At 36.4% G+C, this 22,059-nt stretch overlaps 1 protein-coding gene across 3 annotated transcripts in view; it reads left to right on the top strand.

The window, feature by feature from the left end:
- The window catches only part of SPOCK3 (SPARC (osteonectin), cwcv and kazal like domains proteoglycan 3), a 153,133-nt gene that overhangs the window by 65,439 nt on the left and 65,635 nt on the right, over window positions 1-22,059 (top strand). For 2 of the 3 annotated variants that reach the window (XM_031613840.2, XM_090138489.1), the window contains one exon: window positions 851-965. The exons of the other annotated variant lie outside the window; for it this stretch is intronic. In XM_031613840.2, coding sequence (XP_031469700.1) covers window positions 851-965 — 115 coding nt within the window. The remainder of the gene's footprint in view (window positions 1-850; window positions 966-22,059) is intronic. 3 annotated transcript variants of the gene reach the window in all.

The raw sequence follows: 22,059 nt of genomic DNA, 5'->3' as shown, positions 1-22,059 counted from the left end.
TGTGATTGTTCTCTGTCTGAAACAATGTGTACTAATATCATTTTGAGATTAGTTTCATCAAACACACTGAACATCAAAAAGGAAGAAATCATTATAGAATGGGACAAATGGGAAGAGGGAACTAGCCTTCTAATGCTGTTTTTTCTGATGCCCAGTGTGGCTTTGGGCTCATTGCCCATTCCCCATCTGCACAATGGAAACGTTGCAAATTTTGTAAGCAGTATGACTGCTGTATGAGAATTACTGTCAGCTCATTGAAAATAATGTGTGTGCATGTGTGTGGCAATTGATAAACCATCAGGATCTACTGAGGATGATTAGTGCAAGTGTGTGATGTTGCTTAGCACATGATAACTCATTTCACAGTTGCAATGGCATACAAAGGATTGAGAGGTACACTTTTTTCCTACCATTCTGATGTGCAGCTTTTACAAAGACTTCATATGTGGGAGACGTGGCAGCCAACATCTGAACGAACGGATGCTCTGATCTCCTGATAAATGCTATTTGCCTGATTAATTTTTTTTAGTTGCTTTTTGGCATATTGGTTTGTAGTGTTTTCAGATACGTTACAAATTCAGAGCTTTAAAAATTGCAAACCTGCTTCTGTTCAGAAGTGACACCACTGAAATGGAGAACTGTAGGCAGCAGAATCCAGTTCAGAAGTGTTTCCTTTGAAAAGTTAGGGCTTTTACCTTATTATTGAATATCCTGCATTTTATGCTGTAAAAACAACAGGCCGACCCTCCCCCCATACTCGGTGGGTTTTGTGTGTGGTGTGTTCCTTTTTTTTTTTATGTAAGTGCCTGTTTCTAGATAATCGTTAACAATTTTCTAAAATTGTTTTTAGCTTTAGATCCGGCTAAAGACCCGTGTTCAAAGATGAAATGTAGTCGTCATAAGGTCTGCGTTGCACAGGATCAACAAACTGCTGTTTGCATTAGTCACCGAAGGCTTACACACAGGTAAATGCTTTCAAAGTTAATCCTATAGACTTCTTCAGTAGTGCTCGTGACTGACTGTAAACCATAAGTATACTATAATTAGTTATGTAACAACATATAAGCAGTGGATTTTAGAAGTAATTATGCATGCATAATTTGATTAGACTGTTTAATATTTGATTTTTTTTAATGGGCTGTTAAGCTGGAGGGTGTACATATTTAAAAAACACAAGCTGATGATCAGCTGCATTTAAGCAAATACCAACCATACTAGTACCAAACCAATCTAATGATTGTGATAATGTCCTGCTGCTATGCATTCATCACTGCTTATATAAAACAAGAGGTCTTTAAAACTGCATGCTACGTGGTGGAACTTTTTTCTTTTTGGCTTCTTTGTATTCCTTTTTTTTTTTCTTTTTTTTGTTTTTTCTTGCATTGGATTAATTGAATATGAGGAGCAAACATATGAAAAAGTTATTCAGAACCAGCATGCAGATTTATTTTATTTTATTTTATTTTATTTTATTTTATTTTATTTTATTTTATTTTATTTTATTTTATTTTATGTTTTGTAGCAAACAATTCCACGTCCTCTATTTATGTATGTCTCAGTGTGGCAAAATGTTAATGCACTGTTGTGGCTTTATTTGGGGGAGACAATATGTAGATAGGGGGGCATGAAGCTTACTCTTAGTTGAATTGTGAGATTGTTGTCTGCTCAGGAGTTGGAGTCAGATTGAATTTTTGACTTGGAGTTGCTCAGTTTGCTGCACTTCATTGTGGGAAACTTCGAATGGTAGAAAGGATAGAGCCCCACTAAACTTCAGTAACATGATTGAACTCAGGATTTGATAGTTTCTTACTCATTAAACACTGAAAAGGGTAAGAAAAACAGTCTTGTGTAATGTAAAAAGATCATTTCAAGCTTTTTAGAGAGCCAGTGTAATGAATGATATAGAGAATGTTCTTCCTAGCATCTAGTTGCATTTAAATACATCCATCTGTATCTTTTTAAACAGGCAGAGTAGTACTCAGTGAAAGGAAAAGTTTAAACTATCTACATCTGCAGCTGCAGTTAATTAACAAAAACTTATTTGTAGAGGTATGCTGTTTATATCAAATAATCTCAGAGTACAGCTAGTCATTTTGGTTTAATAAAATGTTACCTATAAGTTGAAAGAAATATTTTCAGACAAAGACATGTATATTAATTTCAACTGCATGTGAACTTTTGGGAGTATGGCAGCATTGATTGTTCAAAATTTCTGGGCCTTTACACACACTGTTGAAAGCAGTGAAAAAATGATATCTTAATTTTATGAATACATGAAGTAGGTAAAGACCAAAACCCTTTTAGATTAGATGAAACTCTATACAATGGTTGAATTAATAAATATGTTGACATCTGCCTTCATACCCATATTATTCCTCCCACAGATCCTGGCACTCATTTTGAAAGGTATCTTAATATCTTAACAGGCAAAGCCTGTCTGAATATTGTACTAAGCCATAACAGGAAACATAGGCTCTGCAAATGCAGCCTTGTAAGCTAGATTAAGCAATTCACCACCTACTTGTCCTGAGCCAGGACACAGATCTACAGACATAGATATCACTGTTCCCCCAGATTATTAAGCTCAAGGAGAAATCAGTTGCTTTGTGCTTTCTTTCTAATGAGGTTTTCTTCCTGCAGTCTTTGACCTTTACGTGGTATAATAAGATAAGTATATGAGCAGCATATTCACAGGCATTCTTGTCTGCTGGTCTCTCTTTGTCTGTTAACTTCTTTAGCCCAAGGTGATATTCCTTCACTAAAACCTACAATTTGCATGTTGATTTTCATCATAGCCATCTGTTTTTCCAAGTTTCCAAAGAACTGGTCTACTCAGTTATATGTCTTGGTGAAATATTAAATGAGAAAAGAATGTATTATCAGCTATCAGTTTGTATTATCTACTTGTATCAATTTCTGATATATCAGCTGTTAGTGGCTGTTGTTATGTGGTTAAACATTTACCAAATTTCATCTCAGTAATTTTCCTCTTCCACTTCCTCCATGTGTTTGTGCTTGTGGTATCCTTCAAAGATTTGGTAATTTCAATAATTTCCGATTTTTTTTTTATTATTATTTCAATTAAAAAGAAAAAAAAAAAGGCAGTTGGCGACATCTTCTAGAAAATAATTAAGACATTTTTTATGGATTGCAGAGAACTCTTCAAAAAGAATTACCCAATTGGATGTACTTGGCTGTATTTGTTGTGTAGACTTGTAGATATTCCAGAGATTATTCTCAAGACGTCTGCACATGAAAATTAGTTTTAAACATGCAAGCTAATGGAGTGGCAAAGGTTATGTTCAAGAGACAGTCAGTAAAGAGGAGGCTGCATACCTCCAAGACAAATGAAAGATTGATAAGCACCTTTGAGCCTGAGATGTGCTGGTATAGCAGAATAGATTATTGTGGAAAGTTATCTAGTTGAAACTCTCTGACTTTCCTATTATTAGAAGCACTGCTTCCAAGCAGCAATATTACCTTGTTAACTTTATGTATTAAAATTTTGTCACTCTTTGAGGTAATAGCACAGGCAAAGACCTCTGCAGTACCCTTGGGATGCTTGAACGCATCTCATCAGATTCCATGGATTTGTGCATCTTCCAATTCCTTAGGCAGTCTCAAACCTGATCTTCTACAGCGGATAGCTCTTCATTTTTTCCCAGTCCCTGCTTTAGCTTACTGCAGTGTGGCTAGAGCATTTGCTGGTGAAAACTAAGGCAAAAAAATTTGCTGAATAGCTCAGTCTTCTCCATGTCCTGACTAGTCAGATCTCCCTTCTGAAGAGGGCTCACGTTCTCCCTGCTCTTCCTTTCATCACACTTGCTGATCTTGCATCACTTACTGATAAGCATTTCACATTGCCTTCCACATTCCTGGCCAGATTTATTTCTACAGAGCTTTCACTTCCCTGTCTGCTTGGACAGTTTCTCTGTATTCTTCCCAGGCTACCTGTCCTTGCTTGTGCTCTTCATCCAAACCATCTTGTAGGACATGCAGAAACTTATTGTTTTCTCCCCACTCTCTTGGTGCTAAGTGATTTTTTCAGTGAATATCTGCTGTGACTGAGTTAGTGGTGTTAATCCAGAACCTCTTCAGAAAGCGTCTTTTGAAGTCACAGGCTTTGGTAAGATCAGGAGATTATCATGGCATTCTGAGTTACATTGTTGTGCTGCAAAGTTTGTCGATTGCAGTAGTCAGTGAGATTTTTTTTTTCAACATTTTTATCAGTTTTACCAAATTAAATGAGATGACTACAGCACTGATTTTCTCAAGGTGTTTTTAAAAGGAAAACTTTGTTTCTTGGAGATGCCTAAGATGAGATACTTTTCTTTCTGCAATACCAGCGTATTCAACTTCTGTGCTGATCCTGTTTAAACTGCCTGAGAAATTTTAGGAGTGATTTATATATATGGGGTGTTGAAAGGCTTTTGTCTAGTAGAGAAGGTTAAACATTACCTGCTTGACACGACAGTGCTTTTATTGCTACAATATCTCTGAGGGAATGAAGCAGTCAGGAAAACACTGAGAATCCTGTGCCAGACAAACAAAACTTACTCTTTTTCTGCTAAAGAGTTCTTTTAGATTCCTTGCTATTTGATTATTATAATAGAATATATGCATATACTTCTTGTTGTGATTTTGAGTTCTGGGGGAACTATTTTGAAATCAAGTGCCTGTGTTTTCCTTTAAAAATTGCTCATCTTTATGCTTTATGTAGCCTTTGCTTATATTTCATTCAAATGTGGGAAGAATACTTAAAACATATTGTTAAATATTTAATAATCATTTTAATGAAATGCCACAAAAATTAAGTACAAGTATTACAATTTCATATTTTAACTCATTTGTAATTGAAGTTTAATTATTCTTAATGACAAATCAAGATGTTAAATATATTATTTATAGTAAGGCTGGCAAAAGAAATGATTTTGCTCATAAACTTAGCAAAAGGGCAAATGTTTGAAGAAAAAACATTTTAAATTAGTGCAATTTTGATGTACACGCTGGAATCGAGTAATCTTCTCCACAAAGTTCAGAAATACTCTCAAATTGCAGTTCTGACCTTGCTGCTCACAGCAAGGTTTTTCTACAGGCTTTCTTCCTCTACTTTCTTGGCTATGTATTTGAAAGTGTTACAGAAAAACCTCCATATGGGCCTATAGAATTCACTTTCCTTAACTGTTATGAGGGGTAGATGATGTCTGTTGAGATGTGATTGCCTTTGTAGGCTTTCGAAACTATCACTGCATCTCACTGTCCTTTTCATGGTGATGTGTATTGGTCAAGCCCAGGTTTACTATTCATTCCATGGCAGCAAAGATCGTGGTTTTCCCTCAGTTCTGAGTTATTGCATGTAGGTCTTGTTTCCATGAAAGTGGCAAATCCTCTTCTAGTAAGATTCTACAGTACAGCATCATCTGATGCAAAAACTGTATGTACTCGAATGTAAAGACTGAAGAGTTTTGGCAAAAAGGTCAAAATAAGTTTTGTATATCATTCATGTTGAGAGTAGCTTGAAATATCAGAGCTCAAGAAATTGTCGAGGCGTGATTAGAGTTGTCAGGTGTTTGCTGATAGCATCTAATTCTATCTGCATGTCTGCCAGTCATAACTGTATTGGAAATGGGATTCTATGCTCTTAGCTGTGTACTATGGGGAAAAATAAAAAAAGGAATATTTCAAAGGGGAATGTGTTAATATTGTTCATTCAGATACTTCCATGTGAATTGCTGGGGGAAGGGAGTAGCTGCCTGCCCTAGAATGCATGATAAGCAAATAATTCAAAATCTGATGTGAAATTGAGGTTTTTTCATTCATTCTTTGAATTGCTGGGGATTGACATTAACTTCTTCCTTTTTGCCTAAGTGATGCTTTACCACCCCTTTTTACTTTCACACTTATCTTTATTGGTTAAATGATAAGCGTTATGGGAGTGAAAAAATAAAATGTCTGCATTAATGAAATGCTCTGGAATATACCTCATTCAGTTAGAAATCCAGCTTGTAGAATATCAGATTGCAATACTGCCAATACTGTGAATATAGTGATGAAAATTCTATGGTTACAAGCAGGATATTCATAATGCTAATATAAATTTGCCTACTCGTTCTGGTTTTCAATTACTTCAATTTAAGGAGATTTAATTATTTGAATCTGCTGTATTGAGAATGGCTGGAAACTGTGAGTTAAGCACTGTGACCTTAGGGGAGAAAAAACAAGTTGCTTAAATATTCAAGAAATAAAAAGGAATGAGTCAAAGTAGGAGGGCAGTTATGTGGTAATGGATATTTCAGAATACCTATAGCAGAATATTATTCTCTATTTACTCAGAGAAACGGGTGGTAAAGATAAATCCTTAAATCTTCATGTACTTGAGGTTGCCCCATTGAGCAAAGAAAGAGTTTGTAGTGATATTGCAACTTATAGGAATGCACTGAGACCTTGGGAAGCTGTTACCTAGCTGGGCTCAGAAAAGCTGAAAAGCTAGTCCAGCAGCACGTGTCATAGCTTTGCTGGTCCTGATAAATAGTCCGTGAACTTCATCTTAGATTTGAAAAAGGCATTTGTAACACTGTGTAATTTTCTTCAAGAAAAGGAATCCTGTGATTCATAGGCTATTGTACTAAACTAAGCAGTAAGTCAAGTTCTAAGCAAACAAGTCAACTGCAGGTAAAGAGCGAGACTGTAGCACCTGTGGTTTCAAATTTTGCTGAAATTCTGCTGAAATTCTGTTTTGGTACTGTCTGTCAGAATGTTTAAGCCTAATGAAAGAAAGAAGAGAGAAAATACCCGTTTTCTTCAAAGGTTTCTGTGCTTTTATATTTAGTAAATTTACAAGTGAGGTCAATTCACTTGAAATCTAATCACTGCACACCCAAGATTTCATTGCCTAGTACAGGGAAGTGATGACTTGCTCAATAATATTCAGAAATGCAATTTGGGTAGCTTTGGAAATGCAGAGAATTGCAGGACAGTTTTGGTCCAAAAATACGTTTCTAGTAATTGAGGTCTTTGATGTATTGGAACCGGGTGACTATCTTTGCACTGAGTGATCCTAATAGAATCTGAAAAAACAGTATCTTTCTCTTCCTACATAAGGAGTGTACTGTGTAAAATTGACTGGATACATTTAATCTATCAATATTTTTTTTAATTCTACTTATTACATACAAGAAACCTCTAGAGAAATACTTAGAAATAAGGGATTTTTCCTTGAGTAGGACGTTTATTTATGATTGACTTTCCTCTCTGTTTGCATATTATGCCTTATACTCATTTACAATTCCTTCGCTGTCTTGTTTTTCCTTTTTTTTTTTCTTTCTTTTTTTCCTTTGTTTACCTGCTTCTATATGATAGCAGCCTATGTCATCTTAATAGAATAGGGAAGGTGTGCATAAGACAGCTAGGATTGCCTTATCATAAGGGAATGCAGGGTTTTTTTTGTGAGTAACAGATAACCAACAAATACCAACGTAGTGATAGATTCTAGTCTTTCAATTTAGGTTGTTTTTAAAGCTTGGTTGGTTTGTAGTCAGGAGTACCAGCAATTCACTAGAAATGGATAGGGAGTCATAAAAAGTAAGCGTTTAAAAAAGGTAAGCCAAAAAATTATAATTGCTCTTCTGGAATTACAGTTCTCCACTAGGCATATTTCAGAGAAATCTGCAGACTGGACCTCTGTAAAATTTGGATCCTGATAGGAGATGAGTGGTATAGAGGGCCTGATGATACAGAATTCATTGTTTCAAAAATTAAGGAGAAAGTGATGGGTGTTATTTGGGTCAAACACTTCCCCTAGTGTTACATAAGAGTTCTACAAAGGGAGGTTAGCTTTAGGGAGAATTGTTCCCTATCCCCAAGCTTTTGGAAGGTGTGCATGTGGTGATTAGCAGGAGGTTTCTAATATACCTACCTTTCCACATGCTTTCACTATTAACACATATTTAAAAACATCACTTTATTAGAGACTCACAGAAGCCAATGGCATTTAAAAAAAAAAAATTATCACTAAATCTAATTTACTAAATCAAGGCAGTTGGACAGTCTGATAGATTTTGTGCTAATGCTTAATCTTATTACAACTTCCTTTAGGCTTTTGATGTAAATGACATTTCCAACTGCAGATTCAGTTCAAGTCCATTATCTTGCCTTGGACTCCTGCCCTCTTATAGCATTTTTTAAGAATATTGGAAACGGGGATGATGAAAATTCAGTCTATCTACTTCTTTATGTGAGTTGGATCACCAGAAGTTCATCTTCCCTGGCTGTGTTCACCTTAATGTTATAACACGCGGAAAATGTTCTTTCTCCACTTAGAAGTGATGAGTGTTGGGCCCTGAAGCATGAGATTGGTTAACCTTTCCCTATGATGAATGATATGACAGAAGCCCAGTGTAAATTTCAAGTGCTGCAGAGCTGTAACGTTGATTCTGTTGCAAAAGTGGAATTGGAACTTTGTTTCCACACTGTGGGGCTGCCTGGCTGAGAAGATTCTGTCCCAATCATAAAACATGAGCTAGGCCAAGGAGAGACACCCAGTTTGTAAGAAGAATGCACATGCTTCCAGTCATGCATATGTGCACAGATGTGCATGTGCATGTTAGTAAATCTACACTCACATACACATTTTTCTCTTTATGCCATATGCACACATCTCAGGTTTTCCAGAGCACCATGCTTGGGATTTGTTTTACAGCGAGTCTCATTTTACAGATCTGGAGATAATAGTTGTTCACAAGTGCTAATTTTTAAAGAAAAAGAATTGTTGAAAGGTTAAATTTGGCAGATGAGAATCCATCTTTTTGAAAATACCAGGTGCTCCTGAAGATCAATACACCATGCTTTATATAACACTTGCAGTATTTGAGTCGTGTGTAATGACACTGGTATTTTTGCAGTAAATATTCTCTCTGGAGATGTTTTCTGTCCCCTCATAAAACTGACAGTGAATTAAATGGTGAAGAGAATATTTGTTACATTCAGAGCTTCTCTGAAGAAGTAATCGTTTCTGCTTTTTCATTCATATGTGCTGATGCCTTTGTTATCCCCTAACAGTTCCTGTTGGATATGAATTTCAAAAAAGGGAGGTTTGAATTTAGATTTACAAAGTTTGGGATTTTAAAACAGTAGCTGTAACTCAAATCTGTAGTTGTTTCAAGCAGTTGTGAAAGAGCACATTAGGACTGATGTGGAAGATACTGATGAGGAGGGGTTTTATTTTTTCTAACTACAACTTGGAACAGTTCAGGTCTCTTTTAAATCAGGAAAAAAGAGAAAAAAAGAAAATAAAAGCACAGAAAACAATACAACGTGGAATAAGGAACAGTGCAGCCTTATAGCTGCAGCTTTTTTTTTTTTTGTAACTACAAAAAAAGGTCTAAAAAAACCTGAAGCAAAGCAAAGGATTTGCTTTAGGCGCGTTGTGCAAAAGCTGCAACACTTTTAGGATGTCATCATTTTACATTATAATGTTGCTGAAGAAAGCCAGCTGGTGTAGTTAAGTCTCTTATTGGAAATTTTAGTCTGATTCATTACTGTGATTTGTGGTTGTACAAAGAAACACTTAATCATTCTTATGCTCCGAGCTCTGTTGAATCTACTGAAGGTTTTCTGTTTCTCTGCATAATTTGAGTTGCCAGTCTGCCAGCTTGGCAGTGTTTCAAGCTTGTTGCGTTATCTGTGTTTGTTTGCTCAGGAAGTGATGCTGTACGTAGGATGAGTTTACAGTAATTCTTTTGTAATGGGTTAATGAGCAGCACTACTTCATTCACAGTGCTCATGCTCACATTGTGTGGCTTTGATGAGTTCAGTAACTGTGCAGCTCTGCCATTGTGATCATACCAACACTATGAAGTACTGAAAGGGAAATTTTCTTAGCTGTAGGTTAATTAAACTTGCTGAGAAAATAATTTGGACTTTATGTTCTTAAATAAGAGCTAAAAATGTTTGTATTTTGGAGATTTTTATATGCTCCATCATTTAATTCATTAAAGGAAAAAAGCTGCTTAGTTGCTAGCTACTTCATTGCTTTTGAACAGGAAAAGATGCTCTAACACTGCGTGTGATGTTTTGCGTATGTTGAGAGACTTTCTTCCATTGGCTTTGATGGGACTTAGGATACGTAGGGAAAAACACTACCCTCTGATGTTATTCCCCATTTATAAGTAACTTCTGTTAACAAGAACAAGCGATATGCTTGGAGATTTCAAGAATGTATGCTGCCTTACCTGTGTTTACCACAATAACATTACTGCTTATTAAGGATGCTACTAAGCCATAAATTATTTATGCCTTCTTGAGCCAAACTTCTAAATTCAAAAATCATTGTGTTTAAGGACAAACAAAACAGCTCTCTAAAAATGTAAAATAAAAAATGCTTTGTAGGAGATCAAAGGGAACTAGAAATAAAGGAGATGTAGGCAGAACTTATTTTCTTTACTCCTTCTCAGAACATTTTTCCCTTTCAAAATCTGTGATACGCTTGTTTTTTAAGGAAAATACAGATCTGGCTCCAGAATGATGTAGGTGAACTTTAATTTAGTAAGCCCTAAGCCTACTCATGTTGTACCTGCTCCTTTAATCTTGTTCAGATTCTCAATGGCCTGTGGGGGCTTTGGATAACTGGTCAGAATGATGAGATTTTCAGTGATCAGGAGTGCCCTACTTTCCACTTCTGCAATGAGTTTATAAGTTAGGAATTTATTTTTTTTTGCTAATATCTTGGGGACAGTCATTGAAGGCACTCTCAGCTGAACCACCTCCTAAATGGTGATAAATTAAGACACTTTTCTTCAAAATATAGGAATGTGAAGTCTGATGTGGAAAAGCATTACTGCTAGAAGAGCATAGAGTTTGCTGCTAATGCAGAGTCCCATTAAACAGGAATGGTTTCTGATCCTTCTTCTTCTTTTAATTTTCCTTCACAAAATTCCTGAAAGTCTAACCAGTAAAGAGATTGCCTTTTTTGATAAAACTAGGGCTAGTGAAAATGGTGCTTATAAAAGGTTTTTTCTTTAGAAATGAAGTCATAATTTTACTTCATAGCAATAAGATTCACTGTAGGCTTTCATGTAAACATGGAAATAACAGAAAGTAATAGAAGTAAAATCTTTCAACGAGCTTTCCTGTATCAGAAAATACATGTAAAATGGATTCAAGAACTTTCCAGTATCCCTTCTTTTACCTAGCTAAAGAAAAGCACTTTTTTTTGTGTGTGTAGTGGTTTATAAAGTAGCTGTCAGTATTAGTTTTGAGCTTGCTGTAGTAAACTACATTATCAACTGTAAAATGCCTGCAGTAAATATTTTATAATCAATCAGTGCCTAAATTGGGATTTTTTTTGTCCTTTGGTGTTATGCAATATCTTGCTATAATGGAAAATAATAAAATGGGGATGATTGTGAATGGTTTTGTGAGAGGCTTAAATATTTTCTTGTGGATTTGGAACTGGTTATACTTAGGTATTCTTATTACTGACTAGCATCAGTAATAATGCATTTCATTTCATGTGGAGGTCTTTCTTCATAAGTTGTGTGTTTTTAACCCCTGTGGTGAAAAAGCTGCTAAGTGTTTGAAATTGAGTAGGGAAAGCTGTGTGTGATAACAGAAGTCATTCCACTAATTTCCATTTGAGTAAAACAAATGGAGTACTTCTAAGATGTCCAGTGGTTAAAAATAAATTACAGCTGGAAGTGTTTGCCATCGTGGTGTGGTGTCTGTACATGTATTGATGTTATTCATTGAAAAGTGTACGACTGCTTTTGGAAACCAAATAATTCAACACACTTTATGATAAATAAAGGCTTGTCATGAGTTACTAAATGTTTGTGTTCAGTTTTTACATATTTTTTTCATTTAAAATAAAACATTAAGAACTATTTCATGTGTCCAGATTATCAAAACTATGCTCTTTTTATAAAATGCTGTAGTCTCCTAGTAGAGAACAGTAGTATTAAACTTTCAGATATGGCTCCTCCCACAAATGACAACACATTCGGTGTCAGACACTTGTTGCCCATAAATTTTGTTTGTCATTTTATAGTTTAACCAAAATGCTGGAACACTTGCACTATGACTTTTCCTATAACCACTCTGCAAAACCTGTTAATAGTAGTAGTAATAATAATAATAACTTCTTTATAATCCCAGTATGTTTAAGGTTTGATCTGAAGTTTCCTTCATCTGTGCAGATTGCTGTCTCAATTCAAGCAGTTATGTGTATGGTTATTTCAGTGAAGCTGTGAGCTTGTTGCACATGTACAGACCATCCACACAGTGCATGAACCAATGCATGGCCCTGGAAATCCCAGAAAAAAATTCTGAATTTTCATATAGATGAAACTTCTGGATGAGAAAAGGAGGTTCCATCTTAGGAAGCCTGCACTCATAGGAGCCATGACTCCAGAGTGCTCTGTTTCAGTTCCTTCGAGGAAGACTCTCAAAGACAGACCTTCTGTGTTATGATTGAACATCTTCTACTCGAAGGTTAGATGCAAGGAAGAGGCAGAGAAGGGGAAAGATTATCTGAGAGTTAATTAAGCTGCAGAACAGAGGAATAAGCATACCACTCCAGGAAATGGATATCCTGAGGATATGAATGGTTGATTTTTAGTCTTTTGGGCCTGCTAATGAAGTCTGTAAAAGACATGAATGTACAGGTAAGATGATCTGGATCAGAACTAAATCCCTCTTTCATAGTGGTTTTAAAACAAAGTGCAGTGCCATGAGTTAGGATATAAAGGCTTGCTGCCCTGTCCCTTTTTTGATTGTTCTTAAAGCTAAAGCTGTGATCCCATGTACTTCTGACCCCTCAACCAGTCAAGTCCTCCTTTATAGAGAAACAGCAATTTGAACAGTTCTGAGATGACTCTCAAGTCTCTCCTGTTTCTCGCAGATGTGAGGAAATTTGAATTCCCTTTTATATTCTAGAAATTTATTAACACCATATAACTTCACAGTACAAATCCAGAACTTTTTAAACTACTGCAGTACTCCTGGCACACATTCTTATCTGTTTCTCCTGTCTTAAAATTGTAAAACGAATGCATGGCACAGTGAATAGTGTTTGTACGTTCTACTGAGAACCAAGCCCCGAGTATCATGAAGAACTCAGGGAAATGGTATGGAGATGCAGTAGTTATAAAAGCAAACAAAAAATTAGGAATGGTAAAGTGAATAGTCTGCAGATATTACAAAATCATTTTATGAGTGCAGTCTTGCCATTCATTTGTGTTAAGTTCTGGTCATTACTGGCCACGTTGACAAACAGCACATAGCAGAAACAGAAACACTGCAGAGCTGTTAAAAATGTGCTCAAAGACCTGGAGAGACTTCTGGATGAAAAGGCACTGGGAAAATTGGCATTGAGAAGAAAGATAATTTAATAAGACTATGTTGGCATTTTATTTCTGGAACTGTTGCTCAGTTGCTTTCATTTAGCCACTCATTTGCAGCAGATTCAAAACAAATTTTAAGAACCTGTTTAATTTTGACATGGCACTGCTCCCACCAGAGCCCTTGGTCAGCACTGTGGTTAAAATGAAGGTTTAGATATTAGTGTAGATAGCTGGAACAGGCCTTTAAGCTAGTGCACAGATGAGACAACTGATTTGTCTGACATGCAGCAACCTCTTCTTGGCAATAAAGAACTGTTAAAATTTTCCCATCTCTTATGGTCACTTTCTGGCTGCTCTCTGAAAGGAGATGCCTGCTTCATTTCATCAGCATGCTGCGCTGTATAATAGTCTAATTAAATACTGCAATATACTTTCTTTCTAAAGCCACTTAGATATACAAATAAATCTGTATCTTCATATGCTTGAAGCTAGAACAGCAGCAGTAAAGATAAAAATTAGAAAGTACCACTGTTCTCAGAAGTTTTAAGAGAAAACAGTTAGGATTTTTTTTTAACGACAACAGATGTTTTCCCAAACAAATTATGAAATCATTCATCTCCTATGCTACTGTTTGCATTTGTCATCTTTTAATAGGTCACCAGTATAACCATGGCCTCTTACTCATTCTTGCTACACTGCAGTCTTTATACTTGAATGTTGGATTTGTGACTTTTCTTTTAAAGGCATATATTTAGTAATACATTTAGCTTTGAAGATGAGAGTGAATTTATTGTTTTGCACAGTCATGCCTTTGAAGGTGAAATTAGGTAGATAATACAGGATACGTGTTGTGCTTTGGTATGCCTAATACAAGGGCTCCACAGTTGGAACACCAGCTGGGGCTCAGGGCAGAGGTAGAGTCTCTGTGAACAGCAGAGCAGAGCAAAAGCTGAGGCCTAAGGTATTTTATTTTCCTTCAAGAGCTTAAAATAATTTTCAGAATGTTCATGGAGAGTTTTCCAAATCCCAGATGATGCAGAATGAAATATGGCTTGGAACTACAGCCCAGGTTGAAAGAAAACACAAATATCTAAACTACAGTTCTATGGTTTTGTTTCTTGCTGAGTTTGATCCCTAGACATTTTTCTTCTAGTTTTCCATAATGTTTTTATCTCATTGAAAATTACTCTTTTTTGTTTTTATCTATTACTGTGTCCTTTCCTTTAACAGTACTTTGCTTTCACTTATAGCGTGGATTAATGCTCACGCAGTCACACTTTGATATCTGAAGTAAGATCTGGTATTAAATACTTTATGAAGCCAGGTAGATTATGTATTGTCCTGTAGGTATCACTTTATTGAACCAACTTGTTGATATTAGGGAAGGAAGAAAGGAAAAAAGAGTGATGACTGAGGATGTATTCATGCACAAATGGAATAAAAATCAAAATAAAATAGAAGCCTTAGCTTTCTTAACAAAAGATGTGGCTACCAACATGCTTTGTAGAATTTTTTGTTCCCTAAGATATAGTGAGGAATATAATGCCAGCATACATAAGAGAATCTCTGTCATCTTGAACAGAATGTGAGACATTGCAGTAATGTATAAAACTTATTCCAGCAGTCATAGTGACAATTAGTTTCTCTTTCATATTCTAGCACAGAAATTTTATCACAAGCCTGTTTTTTTTTTTTATTATTCCTAATATTCATCTTTAAAATAACCTATTTTATGTATACATGTGAGCAGACAAGAAGATGTCATACTCCTAATCCATTTCATTTTCTCACCACAGGCAGCAGCACAAACAATATTATGTGTTTTAAAAATATCTTCATATACAGATACTCATAGAAGTAACAGGATTTTCTGATGTCATCAGACACCATTTGTAAATTTCAAAATACCATACTGACATCAGGATGATAGGAAGTTGAGAAAAGAGGTGTTGATATGTGACTCTCTCATCTATATAGAGAGTACTTAAAAGATTGCAGTACAGTAAGTTGACAATTAGCCAGATCATTTTAGGGAATTCTGATTTTCATAGAAATGTCATAGCTGTCAGTGAATGTCAGAATATAGAAGTTCCGTTTTTGTGAAGCTCTGATGTGCAGACATACATTATACTTGTAGAAACTTGTGAACTGTAAAGTAGGTTTTGTTTGCAGCTTGCAGCTGTTCTTTAACACCTTATTAACAGCATCATCTGAAAACATCATAGACTTTGGCACAAATGAGTTCATCTAATCATGCTAGCAAAACCAGTTCAAATTGATACTATTTTGGTTTTTGTTTAAACATGATACAGGTACTACCTGCAACCCCGAGGGCCATCACATAAGGCAGTTCTCTCTCTGAGTGTGTGCAGTATCTTGTAATTTATAACTACAAGCATGATATTTTGGTATTTTTGAAATTATCTTAGGAAGGTGAAGCATTTTGGCAGTAGAATTCAGTACAAGTAAAGCTTGTGCAGGAATTACCAAGGCAGCTGGTTCATTTCAAGCCCTATTGCTCCTCAGACCAGACAGCAAATAATGTATGTATAGAGGCTTAGTTCTGTTTATTACATGATTTTCTTGTTCAGCAGAATTACTTCTGATTCAAACTAGAATGAGGGTAGAATCGAGTTCAAAGGTGTTTAATTAGAACAGGTGTCCAGGGTAGGTAGAATTACTTAACAGAGTATTTGTAATATAGCAGGTTAATGTAAAAAACGTTATCACTGTTTAAGTAAAACAGGTATGATATTTCTTGTGGTGGGAGATCAAGTAATTAAAAGTGCCAGGTGAAGTAGTAGAGCTGTCAAGTAGTGGGAGCAGCACCATCCTGGCAGTGGAACACAGCCATGAATGGACTTAAGTATCATAAAATTAGAAGCAAAGCAGGTTAGGAGCAAAAAAAAATAGGAAAGATTGCTCTAAAGCTGTGTTGCAGAGCAAAGAACATCCAATAAAAGAAATAGTTGGCAATGCAGTGTGCTGTAAAGATTCTAAAGGAATCCCAATCCACTCATGCGTTCAAGGGATATTCAGACCCATGAACGTGACTGTTCTAGATTTCTTTAGAAAAGTTGCTTTTTTACTCATCACTTAAAACAATCTAGAGAGTGAGGTGCTCTCAAAATGGTAGTTACATACGCACCATAAGAAAATCACAGAAAAGCAGAATGGCAGGGGTTAGAAAATAAGCTACTAAGCTTGAAATACACTGCTGTAGGTGGTGTTAGAAAAGAATTTCATGAAAATTTTGCCCTCTACAAATGGATTATTCTCTTCTTTCTGTGTCTCGGTTGATGTGAGAAAGGACATGGCAATTGCATAAATGCCATCAGTATGAATGAACAAGAGAGAAGATACACAAACAACTGTAGAGAATGCAACAGAAATATATTTTTTAAGTTCAGAACTGAGAGGCTCTAATGGAGCCTGCTGATTTCTGGATTCTTCCAAAAGTCATATTGTGCTTTCCCTATTTTCTGTTGAAGTGCTGAAATTAAAGCTGAGACAATTAAAACCAATAAAAACGCATCCAAATGTACAAATTCAGGAAAGCATCCAAAGATAAGCTGTGCAGTGAATCAGTTTGCCAGTCAAACTATTAAAATATATTCCTTATTGTCTTCATGGAGAAAGGAAGAAAAAAAAAAAGGAAAGGCAACTGAAGAGTTTTTTTGGTGGCTTCTGGCTACAGAATAGAAACAGAAGGCTCAAACAGACTGCATCCATTAGTATCAGACATTCTATATTTGTTTTCATTTATTTTCCACTTTAGTCGCATGATTTTGTCAGTTAAATAAATGAAAGTAGCGTATATAAAACCACTGAAAAAAGGACTCTTCAGTCGTGTAGATGAGCTTTTACAAATTTTGTCACAGTTTGTCGCTGTTTAAATGTAAAGCTGCTTCTTGAACTGTCTTAGGTATTCTAAGTTCTCTGGGCAATCTGTTGCAGTGCTTCACCATTCTCACAGTGAAAAATTTCCTCCCAGTGTCTAACCTTACAATCTCTTGTTTTAGCTTAAAAGCATGTCCCTTTTTGTATCATACACTCCCTGATAAGGAGTCTTTCCCCATCTTTCCTGCAGGCTCCACTTTAGAAGGCCACAGTGAGGTCTCCCCAGAGCCTTCTCTTCTTCAGACTGAACTACCTGAACTCTCTCATCTTCTCTTTGTAGGAGAGGTGCTCCAGCCCTCTGGTCACCCTCATGGCCCTTCTCTGGACCCATCCTAGTAGGTCTGTGAACTTCTTGAGGTTAGGACCCTAGAGCTGAATGCAGAGTGGAATGGAGGTCCTGCTGGCCGTGCTTCTTTTGATGTTATTATCTTGGAAATCAGGAGATCAGCTTGTCTATCTGCCAACATTTTGTGTTGTGTGTGTGTAATAGTCTTTGCTAAATGATGATCTGGGATAAGATTTCTTATTGTGGCCCCTAGATGGCAGAATGATTTGAACATGCTTTAAATTCCTAAGGTGTCAAATGGATGCCTGAATGGAAAACAGCTTTTAGAGAAATGAGATCCTTTACTGTAAAAAAAGAAAAAGAAAATCTGATGTTTCATACAAAACAAAGTTAATAGACTTACGGCAATGACTAGCTTCTTCTGTTCCAAAAGTTTTAATTTATTTTTTTGCTGTTGGGAGTTTAAGGAGTAGACCTGAGCATTTGAGAACGGACTTGTACAGAGCTGTGTAGTTACGGTTAAATTGTGGAGTTTAATATGTTTAAGTGGTATGCTCTTTGCAAGCAGACTTTTTAGGATTGCAAGTTGCCGTAATGTAGTTGTGGTTCATACTTTGCTCAGTCACAGAGAATTTGCAGCAGTAGGTTTTTAATAACTAGTATGTTGTACTTTCACGTCATACATATTGCAGTGTTCTATAGGTGCAAATTATTGCATTTAGGAAACGAGAACCTTTAAACCTGAGGAATTGGCTTTCAGAAAAACGTTCTTTTTGTAGTTTAAATGTGTGTCCTGCATATTCTATCACCTGAAATGAGAAGTAAGATGATTGCTTTACATCAGCTGCATGTGAAGTCTGTAACTGGTATCAGTACTGTTACTGCAGTGCTTACAGTGCTTAAGAGGGAAGTTGAAAGAAGTGAGGGCTGTAAAAAAACAGCATCAAAAGAACTATAAAAAATATTCTTCAGATTAACCAATACATAACTTAAATGTCCTGTGAGGTGATGGTGTTTTATGCAATGTAGAAGAATCTCACACAACTATCTTAATCCTTTCACAAAGCTACGTTCTATTACTTTCTCTAGGTAATATTTGAACGTCTTTTTTGTGTCTTCGATGTTTAACTGAAAAAAAAAAAAAAGTTAATCAGAACTTTTAAAAGACTAGCTGCACCTGGGATGGGAGACTGGGAGATGTTAAGCTCAGAAGAGCTACCATCTCTTACAGTTTGGAAGGAATATTTAGAGGTCAGTTCTTCCTTCAGATTGCAATAGAATTCTCTCACTAAGGACTGGCTTTTTGAATGCAACATATACATGCAGCCTACCATCTGGAAATTAGGGCCTTTGGTGAAAGCCTATGTTTATTTATAAATCTTAGTCTCTAAGACAGGTTTCTTTCTCTTTATATTCCCATTATTTGCTCATTACCTTAAGTCTTGTTTTCTCTCTTCATTTTAATATCTTAGATGTACATTATAATATTTGTACATGCATATCTCCTGAAAAACCTGTCCATGTAACAGTGGTGTACAGAAAACTAGCATAACATGTAATGATTATGATTGAAGTCTTTTAATATTATTTCTTCTTTGTTAATCATATTTTAATGGAGTGGTAGGAAAATGCATGCTCATCAGTGCTGGGATGTGTAAATTACAAGTGGGAAAGTTGGGGAGATTCTAGGAGAAACATGTATAGTACTGTCTGTAAATAGGATCTTTGTGTGCTTCAACATCTGAAATCATATTTTTTTTCCAGCGAGAAAGCCATGAAAAAAAGCTTCTAAGCTTCTGGTAGTTTACATAATCATGTGTAACACATTGCTTCTAGAAATGCCTGTATTATTTGATTAAAAAAAAAAAAGAAAAAAGGTTGGTGCAAAATTCTTCATTCAGGTATTCGTATATTAAAATTCCTTTCACTTCTCATGCAACTACAGATAAGTTAAATAATGAAAACTCATTTCTGTGTTGCTGTGCATTCAGTGTTTTTCCATCTCATTAAAATGCTATGCTAGCTAGCTTCAGACAGTCAAAGTGGCACAGATAGATAGAGGGCAAATTTCAGCAGTGTTACTTATAACTTTTTAAAAAATACACATGCATTTTTTCAAGTTCTTTAATTTTTTTTTTATACGAGGGCTGCTCCAAAAGGAATGCCTCCTATTTTATTACGCTGGCTCACAACACCAGATAGTGGTGGTATGGCAGTTAAAGTTAAGCTTTTCAGTTACGTTTTGTCACCGTGTGAGAGATGGCATCTGATGTGGAAGTGTGTCTGAAGCAAAGGTGTATGACTGAATTCCACCATGCAGAAAAAAGGGCAGCCATTGACATTCATTGGCACTTAATAAATGCTGATGGAGACCAAATGGATGTGAGCACAGTGAGACAGTGAGTGGTGCGTCTCAGCAGTGTGACAGGGGTGTGAAAGACAAGCCATGTTCCAGACAGCCACGCACAGCTGTGACACCATGAAATGAAGAGGAACTTGATCAGCTCATCCACAGAAATCAGCAGGTTATGAGCAGGATACTGTGCACAGAGTTGTTGGCTTCAGTGCATTGGGAACAATGGAATAACACAGAGTTTGTGCCAGGTGGGTCCCATGGATGTTGATACAGGAACAGAAAGAAGACTGTGTGCAAGTTTGTTAGTACCTGCTGGAGGTATTAACCAGTAGGAGGCTGAAAGTAATAGTTTCCTGGATCACATCATTACTAGTGATGAGACGTGGTGCCACTGCTATGGGCTGCAGTCAAAATGGCAGTCTGTGAAATGACAGCATGTGGATTCGCCATTGGAGAGAAGGTTCAAGACACTGGCCTCAGCAGATAAGGTGATGTGCGCTGTCTTTTGGGATAGGAAGAGCATGATTCTTCTGGAACACAGATAAAACATCAATTCTGATCACTACATCGTGATGCTGGCTAAGCTGAAGGCCAGAACTTCCAGCGTCAGGCCAGAGAAGACGACAGCAATTCTCTTGAAACACAACAGCATCTGGCTTTATATCAATTTCAGGAGCATGGAGCACACTGCCCATCCTGGCTGGGCTGTCTGATCACACCCACTGGATTTTATACCTTCTGACTCTGTCTGTTGAGACTAATGAAAGATGGACTGAATGGGCAACACTTTCCTAGCAGCAATGCTGGTACAGGTTTTTAGGAGCACAGCATGCAGGCTCTTGTTCACTACTGATTCATAGCTAATCATGTTGACTGTGTTGAAAAGTAGTGTTTTGTAGCTGAGAATTTGTTCTGTGAAATCGTGATATTCTCTTCTTTCTATCTGTTGTAGTTTCCAAGGAAATAAATAGAAGGCATTGCTTTTGGAGCGGCTTACGTAGATAATTAGAATAAAATAATGATTTCTTTGCTTTGCAAAAGTATACAGAATACTGCTGAAAGTAGTGAAACTATGTAACAAGGCAGGAAGCTGTATTAAAGTAAAAACATATTTTGTTATCACAAGTCAGTGGAAGGAGATAATAAGAATTGAGACAAATTCTTCTTGAACATGTTACAAATAATGCAAAATAACAAAAAAAGTGAAAATAATGTAGAGACAAACACTCAAGAAATGGCTATGCATTCTGATTTTAGCTGGGATTGAGTTAATTTTCTGTACTGTATTTGTTAGCATGCTGTGTTGTGGACTTAGGAGGAAAACAGTGTTGGTAACACAGCGATGTTTTAGTTGTTGCTGAGCAGGCGCTGCACAGAGCTGAGGATATTTCAGCCAATGCAGGGTTGGAGGTACACAGAGAGCTGGGAGGGGACAGAACAACACCTATTGTTGTTATATTCCAATCCATATGGCATCATGTGGTGTGATGAAACTGGGGGTGTTGGCTGGGACCAGTGCTGCTGCGTGAGACTGACTGGGCATCAGTTGGTGTGTGACGAGCAGTTGTGTTGTGCAGCACTTATTTTCTGTATTTTTATATCATTATTATTATTTTGCCTTCCTTTTAAGTCCTAAGAAACTGTCTTTATCTTAGCCTGTGAGTTGTACTTGTTTCCCATTTCTCTCCTCTGTGGGAATGATTGAACATCTGTGTGGCCCTGAGCTGCCTGCACATCATCACACCATATCACCTTGGTTGCTTTTGTCACTGGAGAGAAACACTGAGAGCTGTAGCTTTATTTTAGGATGCTTCCACACGAAAAAGGAATTTTGAAGGAAATTTAGTCAAGTCTAACAAAACCAAATTGGATTTGGCAAAGCAAGTGCTTTTTCTAATTATGTTAATCTGACACAGCCTGATTGTGTCTCCCAAAGGCCGCAGCAAAACATAATCAAGCAGTCTCTAAATCAGAGTAATTCTAAGAATATCTAAGAAATTCAAATATAGCTGTCAGAGGAAAATTGCAAGAGTTCCTTGAAACATTAATTCTTTACTAACCCAGATTTGTTTCTATCAGTCTTCATTTGAAGACCTGTATTTGAGGATTCTCAAATCTAGCTTTTAACTATCGAGTTCATTCCAGTGAATTGGACACTAATGCATTTTATATGTCATTAA

The sequence above is a fragment of the Phasianus colchicus genome, chromosome 4, assembly GCF_987193195.1.
Source record: "Phasianus colchicus chromosome 4, bPhaCol1.hap1.1, whole genome shotgun sequence".
NCBI classification, from domain to species: domain Eukaryota; kingdom Metazoa; phylum Chordata; class Aves; order Galliformes; family Phasianidae; genus Phasianus; species Phasianus colchicus.
This window is presented reverse-complemented; position numbering and strand designations above follow the sequence as displayed.